This window comes from Siphateles boraxobius, unplaced genomic scaffold, assembly GCF_051911475.1.
Source record: "Siphateles boraxobius isolate OS27281-9 unplaced genomic scaffold, OSU_SipBor_1 41, whole genome shotgun sequence".
Lineage (NCBI taxonomy): Eukaryota > Metazoa > Chordata > Actinopteri > Cypriniformes > Leuciscidae > Siphateles > Siphateles boraxobius.
Genome location: NW_027509042.1, coordinates 7,139,388 through 7,155,561, shown reverse-complemented (window position 1 = coordinate 7,155,561; position 16,174 = coordinate 7,139,388). Strand labels below are relative to the sequence as shown.

General features: G+C 41.1%; 1 protein-coding gene across 2 annotated transcripts in view; it reads left to right on the top strand.

The window, feature by feature from the left end:
• Window positions 1-16,174, top strand: part of cntn4 (contactin 4) — a 170,390-nt gene that overhangs the window by 51,333 nt on the left and 102,883 nt on the right. For both annotated transcript variants that reach the window (XM_077197996.1, XM_077197995.1), the window contains exon 4: window positions 15,430-15,605. In XM_077197996.1, the coding sequence (XP_077054111.1) occupies window positions 15,430-15,605 (176 nt within the window). The remainder of the gene's footprint in view (window positions 1-15,429; window positions 15,606-16,174) is intronic.

Sequence of the window (16,174 nt, the reverse complement as noted above, 5' to 3'; positions counted from 1 at the left end):
ATGGCCCACACATGTAGGGACCATAACTCCGGGCGAGGATGCCAAATCGAGCCCTTTGCCTGAGAGAGGAGGTCTCTCCTCACCGGTATCGGCCACGGGGCAGTGCTGGCCAGCTGCATCAGGACTGGAAACCAGGTTTGGTTCGTCCATAGCGGAGCCACGAGCAGCACTGGGCATCCATTTTCCCTGATTCGTTCCAGCACTTGAGGCAGGAGCGAGACGGGGGGTAAAGCATAGAGGGGGCGTCGGGGCCATACGTGGGCCAGCGCGTCCCTGCTCTTGGAGAAAAAGTTCGGACAGTGAGCGTTTTCCTGGGACGCGAACAGGTCCACCTGCGCTTTGCCGAATGTCTCCCACAGCAGTTGGATCGTCTGCGGGTGCAGCGACCATTCCCCTGCTTGGACATTGTTTCTGGACAGTCTGTCTGGTCCCAGATTCAGGTGACCAGGCACATGCGCTGCTTTCAGTGAAAGCAGGTTGTGCTGAGCCCAGCCCAGGGAAGCGTTTCGTCAGCCTGTAAAGGCTTCGGGACCTGACGCCGCCCTGGTGATTTATGTACGCCACCACTGACATGTTGTCCGACCGGACTAAGACGTGGCGGCCTTTTATCTGGGGACAAAAACGCCTTAGCGCGTTGTCTACTGCCAGCATTTCTAGACAGTTTATGTGTAGGAGCTTCTCCCGTTCTGACCACTGGCCAAAGAACGGTCTGCCCTCGAGCAGCGCTCCCCACCCCGAGGTGGAGGCGTCCGTGGACACCCCCATCACACTCGAGGGAGTCCCCAGACTCACGCCTGACTGGTACCAGTCGGCTTTTTTCAAGGTTTCAGAGCCGAGACGCATTTCCTGTCGACCCTGAGGCGAAACAGACCAGCGGCCCAAGCCCCGGGCGGAACTCGTGCTTTCAGCCATAACTGCAGTGGGCGCATGCGAAGCAGGCCCAGCTGAAGTACTGAAGATGCTGAGGCCATGAGGCCCAGCATTTTCTGAAACCGTTTGAGCTGGACTATAGGGCCGCGGCGGAAGGATTTCACGGCGCGCTGAATGTTCAGTCCTCGCTCCGGCGACAGACGTGCTGTCATAGACAGCGAGTCCATCACAGTTCCCAGAAAGGAGATTTTCTGGCTGGGAGACAGCGAACTCTTCGCCCAATTGACTATGAGACCCAAATTCTCGAGATGCTCGAGTAATGCGGTCTTGTGTTCTATGAGCTCTGATCGTGATCGAGCTAGAATCAACCAGTCGTCCAAGTAGTTCAAAATTCGCATGCCCTGAAGTCTCAGGGGTGCGAGAGCCGCGTCCATGCACTTCGTGAATATACGGGGTGCTGGAGACAGGCCGAACGGTAGGACTGTGTATTGATATGCCTGGCCCTCGAAGGCGAATCTCAAGAATCGCCTGTGACGTGACGCAATCTGTATTTGGAAATAGGCGTCTTTCAGATCTATTGACATGAACCAGTCTCCCTGGCGCACGTGCGCGAGGATTTTGCTGGTTGTCAGCATTTTGAACTTGCGTTTCAGAAGCGCTTTGTTCAATTGTCGCAGATCTAGAATGGGTCTGAGACCCCCGTCTTTTTTCGGTACCAGAAAATATCTGCTGTATACACCCCCTTCGCTCTGAGCCTGAGATAAAGGTTCTATGGCCCCTTTGCTCAGTAGTTTCGCTATTTCGGTTCGAAGTAGATGAGATACTTCATTGTCCACCGTGGTTTCGACACGCGCCGTGCAACGGCGGGGACGTCGAGCGAACTGTAGCGAATAGCCTCTCTTTATAGTGTTCAACACCGATTCTGATACCCCGGGAAGCATTGCCCATGCATTCGCGTGGATAGCTAGAGGCAGAATGATATCCGGGCTCTGGCCGCGGCACAGCGGCGGCTGCAGAGCTTCGGTGTGCTGAGACATGAACACTGTGTTTAAAGTGCACGAGGCGGGGGCGCGCCGATCACGGCGGGCAGCCTGTTCGCACTCGCTTTCTCTATGACAAATTGTGGAGAGAGAACGAGCGGGACAAACCCCGTAGGGTTCAGCGTGTCTGTGAGTGAATGTGGGCGCGGGACAGCGGGCACATTTACTGCACTGAAAACACCGTCGGCTTGCGCTGACTGAATATGTGTTGGTTTCGTTTTTACAGAAACCGTGGGACACGAACTGTGGAGTGTTTGTGGGCACTGTGTCGTGGGCACATTCACTACGTTTGCACAATCGACATGAGTCGATTTTATTTGTGCTAGCCCTGAACTGTGGCGGGCTGTGTCTGTGTGTGGGAATGGGCACTGTGACGTGGGCATTCTTACAACACTCATAACACCATCGGCTATGGCCGGGACACCAGAAAATACACTCTTTATTGGATTTATCTGGGTCGCCGTAAAAATGGCGTTAATGTGCAGGCAAGCGGGCTGTGGTACCGGCTTGTTTACTGCGAAATACACTGGAACAGTCACATTGTTTGGAACTGAACGAGCGAGAGGTTTCGGTGGAGTCTGGCCGCGGCGAGACTTAAACACCGTGGGTCTTAGCTGACTGTATGTGTGTTGGTTTCGTTTTACAGAAAACGTGGCACATGCAGCTTGTAGTGTTTGTGGGCACTGGGTTGTGGGCACATTCACTACATTTAATGCACAATTGACATGAGTCGATTTCATATGTGCGAGCCCTGCACTGTGGCGGGCTGTGTTTGTGTGTAGAAATGAACACTGGGCTGTGGGCATTTTCATTACACTCAAAACACCATCGGCTGTGGCCGGAATACCAGACAATACATTGCTTATATGATTTTTCTGGGTCGCCGTGGAAACAGCATTTGTGTGCAGGCAAGCGGGCCATGGTACCGGCTTGTTTACTGCAAAATACACTGGAACAGTCACATTTTCTTGGAACTGAACGAGCGAAAAGTATCAGTGCAAGTCTGGCCGGGCGAGACTAAATTTTATCTGCTGCGAGAGCTGGGATCGAACACGGGTCTCCCGTGCGATGGCTGTAGGTTTCGCCACTGAACCACAGGGGAAAACGACAAAAGCCTAAAATAGCTCGACCACATAATAGAGCGTCATCACAGTTTTGTGTGTGTTGGCGTTTGTTTGCATGCGTGCGTGTTATACAACAGGCTCATTGCTGCAATATTGACATTTTCAGCCGCTCAAACTAAGAGGAACTGAGAAATGTTTGAGGAATGGAGATTGGTCCGGCCTCGGCGGGACTAAAAATACACTCTATCCTCATTTCGCCGATGACGCATGCCCACGGGGGGCGGGGTAGCTTTCTTATAACGTAAAGAAAAGCTAGCCGCGGTTTAATGCTGGCCCGTTTCCCTGACGACTCGCGGGCAGAAGGGGGAGATCCACAGAGCTCGCCCAATCCTCACTGTCCGACGCGGGGATATCAGCTGGCCTCCTCTACAGATGCAGCTATCTCGTCGTCATTAATGGCGGAAGCGGCGGCGCGCGGCGGCCGTTGTCCGTCAGTGAGCGACTCGATTGAAGCTGGTGAAGCTGGCGGGCGAACCGGCGAGCTTTCACGGCTGGAGAAGGATCAGGGACCCGCTGAGTACGGCACTTTGCGGCGCGGCACTACAGCGGGCGGGAGTCTCACTCACCATGGCAATAGCTGGCCTCCTCTACCGATGCAGCTATCTTGTCGTCACTAATGGCGGAAGCGGCGGCGCGCGGTGTCCGTTGTCCGTCAGTGAGCGACTCGATTGAAGCTGGTGAAGCTGGCGGGCGAACCGGCGAGCTTTCACGGGCTGGAGAAGGCTCGAGGACCCGCTGAATACGGCGCTTTGCGGCGCGGCACTACAGCGGGCGGGAGTGCAGACTCGGAGAGAAAATGCCAGGCAAGTCCTCAGAGTCACCATGGCAATAGTTCCACAGGAACGAAGCGTCTTCAAAAAGACGCTTGCTCTTTTAGAACAGATACAAAACAGAGATAGAGTGTGAGTCGCAGCGGCGAACACACACTCAGCAGTGAAAAGGATATGAACGCCGGAAAGCGTAGCAGGTACGGCGGCTGAAGGCGGCGAGGTGTAGGCCAGCGACTTCAGGCTCGAAGGATCGTCCCGCAGAAGGCTTACAATCAGACGGCGCGGCTTCTCACTCCGGATCCAGCGATGCAGTAGTGCTTCGCTGAAGAGTTGAAAATCAGTTTGTATCAGCCTGTCGAGCGTATTTATAGGCCAAGGCCACGCCTATTCTGGCGGGACGCGACGAAATGGGCGCGAAGCACCCCCATTGGATGTCACGTCACGCAGGGCCTCTCTCGATAGGCTTGCTGCTGTTGCCGCAGGGCAGCCAATAGGCGCGCGAGCCGTCTTGCCTATGTCTGCACGCTGCCGCACAGCGTTTTACATTAATCAAAATTAAAGGATAATTTTTGGCTTCAATATCTCGTGGAAAAGAGGTTTTCCCCATAGCGTAAGATATTACGCAGTACGAGAGATACTCTCGTAAGAGAACCACTCTTTTGTCCCAAAAAAAAAGAGGACACAATATTACAGATTGCAGTACAAGTCTTTACTACAAGCCTTTTATGCTGTTGTTTTAATAGAAAAATATTGTCATTTTCAATTATTGGAATTTCTAATTAGGAATTTCACCGTTTTAAGTTTAAGTTTCTTGTTTTACCAGTTTTCATAATGTAGAGATGTTAATTTATATGATAAATAGCCTATAATAAATCAAGAAAGTAGATGAGGCAAAATGAACCATGACAATCTCTTGATTTATGCCTATAGGTGAAAGTGCAATAATTCAGATTAAATGAAAAAATAAATATCTCAAATGACAACAATTGTTGTGATTATAATTTTGTGCAAAAGATTGTTAATTCAACCATTATGCAGCATATTGAAAATGTGACTAAGTTTTCATTGGCTAAAACTAGACTAAAATGCTCAGACATTTTGCCCTGGTTTCACAGACATGATATGTCACTGTAAGTTGCTTTCAGTTAAAACAGCTTAAACAGTCAAGTTATTCTTGAACTAGGCTTAAGCCTTGTCTGTGATAAAGATCTAATACTTGACTAAACGAAAACAGGACAAGGTTTACTAAATATGATAAAAACTAAAAAGAACATTTGGCACAGGTCTAAGACTAAGAGGCCATTTACACAACACCTTTTTCAAATAAAAATGGGAACCTTTTTATGCTTTTGGCCCATTCATTCACACAACAACAGTGTTTTGGCAGACTGAAGCAAGCATAACAGCGTTTTTAGTCATTTTGACAACATTAAGACAAGCAAAGGAAAAACGTTTCCGTTCTAAGCACATCATTGTCGTGTAAGTGTACTCCAAGACTAAATTAAAAAAAGAGCTGACAAATTTTAGTTTAAAGTTTAACAGTTTAACAGCGCTGAAAATCTACGCGGTTATGTTTTTTTCAGCGCGAGCTAAACGCTCATGAATCCTTTCAAAATAACCAACAAAGTGTTAACACAATGTAAATGAGATTCATTGTACAATTAAGACAGCTTTTTTTAATTATAAGTAGTTTTCACAAGAGTGCAGAATTCAGTGAGCCTAAGTCATTATAAAAGGAGGGCTCTTCTCTCGTTTTCTGTTTATTACCCATTCACAATCTGAATACAAGTTTAGTTTTTCATGTTGCTAAGTACACTGCAAAGTTTCTAGATTGACAACCGTATTTAAATGCGCAATTGAATTGGAAACTGCAGTGATTGACAGGGATAACCAACGGAATTCCATTTTTTGTTTTTATCTGGTACCGAAATTGGTATTGAGAATAATGAAATTTTACTGGTATTGGTACTGACTACTGAAATTTTGGTATTCTTCTGAATCTTGTCAGTGAATTAGTGGTTCACAAAATTATTTGTTCATGAATTGGACTGATTCAGTTCCCAGGTTCAACTCACTGACTCTAGAGCCCCTTTCACACGACGCGTTGATCCCGGGAAATTGCCGGGATCGATGCCGGGTTGGGGACCTAGAAACTTTGCCGGGATCAGTCCTGGAACGCGCGCTGTGTGAACAAAAGCCTTAATCAGTGCCGTGTCGTAATGATGATGCTGAAGTGAAGTGAAAGCAGGCTAGTGAAACGGTACTTAATGCGCTAGTTTATGATCGAATCAGAGAAAAAAATGCACAAGCGTGGTTTCTCGAGAGAGACATCGCAGCTCATAAGCAAACTATAGACGCTGCTGAGACATTACGTCACATCGATGTCGCGTCTTTACGGGATTTTTACGGGTTGTGTGTGAACGCACTCTCTGATTCCGGAAAATCACTGGCAGTGTGAATGAACCAAAATCAAACGAACCCGGGTCAAATCCCGGGTCACTTTATCCGTGTATTTTCCGGAATCTCTGTGTGAAAGGGGCTTAGGTAATTGCTCACAGGAGGTGAACATTTTCATGAATAATGGCTCTCATCCATATAGCTATTGTATTACTTGAGATGATTTTAAATATAGGGCACAAGTCATATTTGTCATTTTGTACTTTATGGTGTTTTGGCGTCCTTTTTAAAGCTTGAAAGCTCTTGCAATCATGTAAATCATCAATGTAAATGCAAATGTTTGGTTATAACGGCAGAATTGTATGTTTTTATTTAAACTATCCTTTTAAGCACATGCACAAGCCCGGAGGATAATCAAAGTTATGATTGTGGTTTTTGAGGTAAGGCATCTGGTGTGTGACTACGTTCTTAAAGAAAGGTTTTAGTAAAGAATGTGTTACACATATAGACTTAAAGTGTGCCACTGATCCTCAAACCGCCTCCTGTCTCCTGAGCCAGATGGTGTTGTATAGCACTACGTAATGTCTGTTTGAGCATGAGCACGTAAAGCATGTGCTCAGCAAATGGAGCGTCTGGTTAAAGCTGTCATTGCCGTGAGGTGTTTGATGTTGTGATCCTATGTAATCATACTTCAGTACTATTATTTTTATGTCAAACTACACTTTAAAGTGAAAAAGTGCATTTCTACCTGATCTGACCTATAAAACGTACCTTTGTTTGTCTAACTTAGTGCAGTCAAGTTTATTTGGCCATATACTGTAGAAAAATTTTGGGACTTGAATAAGTAAGGTATATTATCGCAAAATAAACCCTAACAGGCTGATCGCTGTACATTAGTTTTGTTTATTATATGGATACTTTTAAATAAATGGACATAACATATTTATTTGAGTTACAATTAGTTTATTATGTGAGAAGAAAAAGTTGAAATTATCTCACTTATGTATGAAATCACCTGTCCAAATAGTCAATTGTACAGTTTACTGCTTCAAGAATATATATAAACGTTTGACTGCATTATTTTTTTGATTGACCGATCAGGCTCAAGTACTGCTGGGAGCTGTGCACGTTGATTTAGATGTTCACAAGTGAAGGACATTTTTTAGATTACCTGACAAAACCTTTTTTCTATACAATAACATCTATTTTTCTATTTTATTTTTAGGATTAGTTAGTCTTAAATTAGATATTAGCACTGTCACATAACCATTAAAATCGCATATTTTCCATGTCGGAATCACATATTTCCCATGTGCTATTTATAAAAGTTGGGTTGATATATTAATGCTTGTTGAATTTCAGCAATTTAGTGAGCTTAAATTGTAGTACTCAACCACACCTAATTATTTTTCATCAGTATTATTTTCTACATATTAATTTCATAATATCAATAGAATATTTTAAGTGTCATTTTGTAAGTAAGTTAATAAATTACCTTTTTAAAGAAATGAATAATTTTATTCAGCAAGGGCGCATTAAATTGATCAATGTATATAAATCTCCACAAAAATATTAAGCAGAACAACATTTTTAACATTGATAATGATGATAAATATTTCTTGTGCATCAAATGAGCATATTAGAATGATCTCTGAAGGATCAGGTGACACTGAAGAAAGCCTTGGTGGGCATACGGAACATCGGTAGCACTTTATTTTACAGTCCTCCTGTTCCCCATGTACATATATACTTATTATTGTCGTACATCAACTGGGTAATAACTAGGTTCTAACTCTGAACCTACCCTTAAACCTAACCTTAACCCATGTAGTTACCTCATATTAACCAGCACTTTCTTAGGTAAGTACACTGTAAGTACACGTAAGTGCATGTACTGTAAAATAAATTGTAAATGAAACATCTTTCAAAAATGTTTAAAAAATGTTACCGACTTTTGAACAGTAGAGTAGTAGGGCTGCATGGTATATCGGAATATCGCAAAAGTACATACCTCGATATGCATATTGCAATGGCTTACAATAACTGAATTATTTTAATACTTCAAAAGATTATGAAAAGTCTACGTTTTATCTTGACGCAGGCAGCAGAGAATAGATTGGATACATGACTGTTACATACGTGTGACATACTTAATGTTATTAGGTGAAATAAGCGTAGTAGGGCCTGCTCACATGCACAGGAAGCCGCCTTTCAGACAGCACTTTCAGTTCTCTTCTTGGTGAGTTTTCACGTAAACACAGTCAGTTATGTCTTAAGTGGAGTATACAGTTGAAAAAAAAAGCATGTGTAACAATATATCTGATCCGTGTAGCTTTTAAAGTGACATCAACCTAATAAACCTGCTTCCGTCTGTGTGCTTAATGTTAATCAAACAACAATAGACAAAGAGAAAATTACTCACTGCTCTTTCACTAATTAACTTTTGTAGCTTTAATAAGAATCAGTGTCTAAAACAGTTTCTGTTGCTGAAAAAACTGTTGGTTATATCATTATCAGTCTTTGAAATATAATATAAATTAATTCTACACACTTAAAGCATTATTGTGGTGCCTATCGAATATTGCATTATTAAGTTCCTCTCTACTCTTTCACTATCTTTTAACAATCATTAAAATACCAAGAATAAAACAGAAAAAAGGAATGTTATATCATTGCTTATTGAAAAGCCCCATTAACCTTCCATGGTCTGCCGCTTTGTAACACCTATTCCTTGTAGAGAAGGTTGGAGAGGCGGTATAATTGAAGTTTAACAACTTATTGTAAATTATACTGCTAGTTTCTCTTCATCTGAGACGACAGCTGCTCCTTATACTTCAGACGTCCCACCTTCTCTCTCTGCACCTTCTCATTCTAATTCACTTCTCCTCTTTACCTCACTTCAAGAAGCTCAGCTTAAGACATGAAGGAGACTAGAGAATGCTATAGAGTATCCTTGCATCACCTCATTGTGAAGTTGAGGGAGAATTGTCAATCAAAAGATAGCCTGTAGCCATAGTTACAGCAGCAGATGGGAAGTGGCCGTTTTTTTAACGGTTACACAAAGTTTCTTGACATGCTGTCATATAGCAGCATTCTCATTTCTATGCTGATAATTGATCTTTTGAAATAAAGTTGTTACATTTTTCGGGAGAATGCGGCAGTATTTCTGGCCCCCATGATGAAACATGAACGAAGCATTGGCGTAGTGTGAAAATGCAAATGTGTCACAAAAACTTGGAGATAAAGAGAAATAACACAGGCTGTCTTTGACACGAACTGGATGTTTTGTCACCCAAGATGGGAACTGTAGGTGGTGAAATCTCAATTTCTTCCAAGGACAGGGGGTTAGTAATAACTGATGACATCCATCCTACCCTTTTCTTGTTTCGATGCAATGTTACGTTATATAATTAGATGTCTTAGAAGTGATATATCATTTGCGACATTTCAACCAACATTTCTTTTAAGAGTTTGATTTCACATGATGTTGTCATTATTCTTAATTGCAAGTGTGCTTTTATCCTTCACAAATCGCCAAATCAAGAATCTCAAACAAACAAGAATGAACTGCTCGTCCCTTTTTCTTTTCATCAGCCTCACTAAGATCAAACGGAGCAGAGAAGGGCACTTGGAAACTAACAGGAAGGAGAAATCATCTTATTATTGAGCCTGAGATTTGGAAACTCACCACTCCTATCAATTACTGGCATCTCTAAAGACTGTGCAGTATCGTTCACTGTGGCCTACAAATATGAAATATTTATTGCGTTTTTGTATTTGAAAACACTCGCAGTAGCGGTGGGAATGTGCGGGTGTCTTTGATTTAGAGGTGCTAGATTCAAATTAGACTTGAGAGCAGAAGTCCTGAAAGAAGCGATGTAGGGCTACACCCATATTATTTCTGCTCTGCTTTGCATAGACGCGCAGTCGCTTCCTGGTGTGAAGAGTTTGCAAATGACCCTCCTCTCAGGGGGCATTAGGGAATTTCTGTTTTTGTTTAGGAAAATAAGATGCATCTGTATACAAATGGGAAACAGACAAAGAAAACAAGATGTTGTTCTACAAACACCATTTAGGAAAGCAGAGTGTGAATGTACCACATGCTGAAAGGGGTGATTTAACATTAGATGTCTCGCTAGATAAAGGGGTACTCCACCCCAAAAATTAAAATTCTGTCATCATTTACCCACCCTTATGTCATTCCAAACTTTATGCATTTTTTTTTCCTGCTGCACACAGAAGATATAATGAAGAATGTATTCTGAAACAGTTTTTTGTCAATGGGAATCTAAACTGTTTAGTTACCAATATTCTTCAAAATATCTTCTTTTGTGTTCCATAGAAGAAAGTCATACAGGTTTAGAACAGCACGAGGGTGAGTAAACCATTATCCCTTTAAAGGCCCCCTGAAATCAAAATTAATTTTTGAAGCTTTTAGTCTGAATATGTTGGTGTAAGCTGGTGTGTTCCAAAACAATGACAAAATTCGCATTTAGGAGATATAAGCATCCAAAACTTCTCTCACTTCCGCTAAAATGGATCACGGATTTTTATGACATCACCGCAGACTTCAGCTTCTCATCACATCTTCTGTCCAATCAAATGCTCTCTATAATCTAAAGCGTCCCGCTCCCTATGCTATAAATACCACCCAGCCAAAGCGACCGTTGACACGTCATGGAGCAATATGGGTTGGAGATGTGTGTTTGGTTGCTCAAACGCTTGAGTTTTATTCCTTTTTTCAACTGTACTTTGGTTAATAATGAAATGGCTAGAATTTATTCACACCTCTACTATTGAATCCAACGTATCATCAGCGCTCGGATTCGCTTCCATGGTGCTGTCAAGTACGACTTGCAGTCTGTGAGCAAACTAAACGCTATTGGCTATTTGAAAAGGGGGAGGAGCCATCTAATATGTCCCGCTTCCTGTTTCAGTGGAAATTACGTCAACGCGTCTTACAAAGCTGCTTGTTTCAAGGCACTTCAGTGTGCCTTTAACCCTCTGGGGTCTAAGGTGTTTTTGGGGTCCTTGAGATGTTTTGACATGCCCTGCCATTTGTGCTTTTGCCTATAAACATATTAATGGCACTTAATGGCATTTAGCACAAACAGGGCAACCATAATATGTGAGCAACATGTTTGTACATGTTTGTATTTTTGAGACAATATTGTTTATGCATGGTTATTGAAAAAACAAAAACTTAAAGTTTCTGAAATAAGGCCACAAAACACGTACTAAATACGTATGTGTCCACAAGACTTTTGACTAATGGATGTTGTCGCCTAGAGTTTTTGCTTCAAAATGATCTGAAAATCATCTTGCCTAATCATTTACACAAAACAATACATTGATTTAAATTTTGGCCTCTTTTCCCTAGCCATGTGCACTTCCATATTATCCTCTTTCTCTACCTCTTTTTTTCAGCGCACATAAAAAATATAATTACCAAAGTCCAATTAACCCTGAATAAAATTAGATTAAGAATAAAACATCATCAGTATGTGCCACTAGAGCAGCGGTTCCCAAACTTTTTTTCCTGCGCACCCCCCTTCTATGTCCCAACCGGGGTGGCGCACCCCCAATCCCCATTTAAAAAAAATGCAAGAAAGCTTTGTTTTATCGCCATATAAAGACTCATGTTTAATCATGCGCAAATAACCAGAACACACATGACAATAACAACATCAACAAAGTTTCAATATAATGCAACAAAGCTACGCACAAGCTTCCACTTTTAACCCTTTCACACGTAAGTTTAAAATAACTGACCAGCGTGAGTTTTTCAAGGCGACCGTTATTTAGAACTTGTCACTTTAATGTTTCCATGGTGACGCGTCATTGCTTGTCACGTGACACAGCGCAACCACTGCTTTTATGTAATTTTTCCTTTTTTTATCAAAAATATTCACAAATGTATTAGCTATAGCATGAAACACTGATCTTCCATTGTCAAATATGTGCAAGTGGATGTGTTTTGTTGTTTAAACACCTTTATAACGATCGCGTTAGTTGAGCTGTATGCCTGATGGGCGCGCCATGTTAGTTTGTGCGGATCTGTTGGATTTACAACACGTCAATCCCTCCACTTCTCACGAAATACATGAAAGTAAGAGGCCGGTGAACTGGGAGAAGAATAGGGTAAAATGTGAAGCTACTTACACAATGTGAATCTGATATGAATAAAAGGTGTCGTCTTATAATGAAAAGGATTATTATTGCTGCTTCCATAGAAATCAGCAAACTCAAAATCATTGTTTTGCAAGTACTTATGTGTCTTTAAATGTCTGAAACCTAAAATAAACATTATGTGGTTGAAAACACTCAATAGTTGTGATATATGACAGCACTGGCTCAGCGCCAGCCAACGCGCGAAAGCACATTTGAATTTAGAAGTTGATCATGTGACATATAGCCTAGCGGCTGCAGTGCAGAGCTGTGCGTAGAAGAAGACAGCAGCGTAGAAGAAGACAGCAGCTGTCTTCTACGTTTCTATCAAAAACTAATAAATAAAATAAATAATAATAAAATAAAAGCGATTACAAAGGAAATGTTTACTGTTCATGTTTTTATTTATTTTATTGTATGGAAAAATCCCACTTAAAAAAACAGACAGACATTAAATTTTTCCTCTCGCACACCCCCTGGTGGCAGCTCGCGTACCCCTGGGTTGCGCGTACCACACTTTGGGAAACCCTGCACTAGAGCATGCTAATGATGTTTTATTCTTCCATACTAACTGGTGTCGTAGCCTACAATTCAATTGGTGTCATCATCGTACAGTCTACAGGTCATAGCCAAATTTATTAGATCCACGTCGTACAGTGTGATTTGTAAGGATCGTATAGGATTGCCAAAATCGCAATCTGTCATCTGTCTGTAGCAGGCATAAGACAATAGAACATTAAACATGTGCTGTACCTGTTTTCAAACTAAGCTCATGCTCCACTTGTCACCATGATGGTATCTCCCCAAAATAATGAAACCAACCAGATTACTTAAAATGTATCAACTTGGTGAGCTCAAAAGAAAAAGAAAGTTCTAAATGCTTTAACTAATTTCAATTTAAGTTTGCCTTACTCAAACAAATTAATTATTTTGAGCGTTTGGGTTTACAGTGCAGCCATACATAGATTTCTCATAAAACACACACACACACACACACACACACACACACACACACACACACACACACACACACACACACACACACACACACACACATAACCTCATGAACGCAATATCATCCTCTTCCCATTACCACAGTTAATGATGAAAAGAGAAAAATATTTAAAAGTCTGGTTTATATGTGGGTTATTGTATTGATTTGGCAGATTGTTTTATTTTAATAAGGCTGTTTGAAGGGTTGGAGAATCCGCTGATATCTTAAATGAATTAAATCCTTAAGTAGTCTCAGTAAATTCCTAGTAATCACACTGCATGCTATAGAATACAGAAATGCTTACTTCAAATATTAGTTTTAATTGGTGCTCTGCCATGATAAAGCTCACATTTGATGCTGTATGACTTTGTGTTCAACAAGATGGATGGTCACAAGCTGTGCCATTTTGGGCATTCATCTTGGTATGGGAAAAAATACAGGCTTCTGAATTTATCAGGGCTACAGATGGTTGCTTTTCATTTAGCAGACACATTTTATGCAAAGCACTTTACAGTGCACTAATTGCGAGGACAATCCCCTTGGAGTTAGTGTAGTGTACTAAGTGCTTTACTCTGGAGTCTAATAACAGCAGTGCATCTCAGTTACTCAATGCCGTTCACTGGTTGTTTTTATGTGGGATCTCACTTAGAGCTTTTGTTTCACCTGCCCAGATTTGTACCCTATGTCTAGTCACCCGATAGTTGTTCAAAACAACCTGTTTCCAGCCATGTGCTTTCTTATTAAACTTTATTAGCTGATATTGACTGCTGTGTTTGTAAACCTGAAGATTTACTTTTTACATTTTATACTTTATATATATTATTAAAATTGTATAATTAAATTGTTAATAAATGGAAATATATTAACTATACAGAAATACATTCTGTATATTCATTCACCATTGGTCCAAAAATATGTAAATTAAGTGTCCAAATTTTTCCAATTTTTGTGAACATAATTTCTGTTGTCTTTTAAAGTCCCCCTGTAGTCAATAATTTTATCCTTTACAACTCATCTTTGATCACCAAAATGACATATTTAAAAGTTTTTTCTTGATTGTTTTTTCTTCATGCTTTAAAATAACTTGAATGTAACTCTACACCCTTGCCTCGTTTAGTATACGCAGTTCTATGAATATGAAAATCTGCCTCCACTCACTCACACCAGCTCAGAGATCCACTCGTTGACGATCACACGTTGACGTTTGTGACGTCAGAAACACCAGCGATTTCAAACCGTGTTTTTGAGACTGTCTTTGGTTCACTGCAGTTGTAAGGAGAAAATACTCAGCAATGGGGTTGACTTATGACTTTGACCATGGGTTGTCTTAAACCATATTAAAAACACCACAAGACATACAGTATAAACATAGACTTAAAATGAAAATCAAACAAAGAAGTTTTTGTTAAATATTTTGATTGAAAAGTGTGCTCTGTTGTCTTATTTTAAAAGAAATCACATTTGGTTTGATATTTTATGTAATGTTTAGACTAAAAAGTGTACAAATAGTTTGTAGAGCATGCATATATATATATATATATTCAAATGATTTTTATTTCAGTGGTTGCTTTTTCATACTTCAGGAGTATTTATTTTTATTTGAGGAATATTTTATTGAAGTATCAACTTTGTCTCAATGTTTCTTCTAAATTGAATGTCTTATACTCATCCAGGCTGCATTTATTTGAACACAAAATGCAGTAATAATTGTAATTTTGTGAAATATTATTGCAATGTAAAATATTTGTTTTCTATTTTAATATATTTTAACATTAAAAAAAGAAACATCATTTATTTGAAATAGACACTTGTCACTTTTGATCAATTTAATTAATTCTTGCTGAATAAACGTGTTCTTTTTTTTTTTTACTTGTTGACCCCAAACTTTCGGTAGTGTAAATTATGTATTTATAAAAATATTTGCAATGCTCTTATTTTTGAGAATAAGACTATAGAGCTATGACATTAATAAGCCTTGCTGTGACAGTTTCGTCATGATAGGTCATGATGAGAAATGTATGAGTTCATATTGAAATCTCTGAACTGTAAACTCCTTTGTTTTGTAGGTGGAAGCTAAATGGCAGTCTGGTCAATCCTAAACCCGGCTCCCATCACAGCCTTTCTGGAGGCAACCTTCGCATCAACCATCTCAATAAAGATGAGGACGCTGGGACGTACCAATGCCTTGCTTCCAACTCTTTTGGGACTATTGTCAGCAGGGAGGCCAGCCTAACCTTTGCCTGTAAGTCACATTCTGATCTCTGATCACACTTGCAGCACAGATAAGGTCCAAACAAACAGGACATTGCAGACCTGACAGCACGGACTTGTACGCTGACCCTTGTACTCCTCCCCGATAACATGATCAAAATGAAAATGTTTTCCCTGAGGAGAGCCTGGTCGCTTTCTCTCATTCTTGTTTCTCTCACACTCTGTCTGTATCTCACATATACACATAGGTTGTTCATGGGCCAGATTCAGTCTTGCAGTCATCATTTACATCAGCTGAGAATGAGATATCAAAAAATGAGATTCAGTAAAACACTTTGAGGCCTTGTGCTCCTTGTTATGGCTGTTTTGAAAGCTACGACTGACATGTAATTGGTTTAAGCTCCACCCTTTCCACACAGCCTTTAAAAAAAACTATCCAGCCCATAAAATAATGAGACCATGTTTAGAATAGCAAACTAGCTGTCACTGTTATGTTCTGTTTGTTTCATGGACCTTCTATTTGTTTTTGTTTGTCACATGTGTTCCTAGTTCTGTTTTCCGCCACCATGGACACTTCATAATCACCACAGCTGTTTGTCA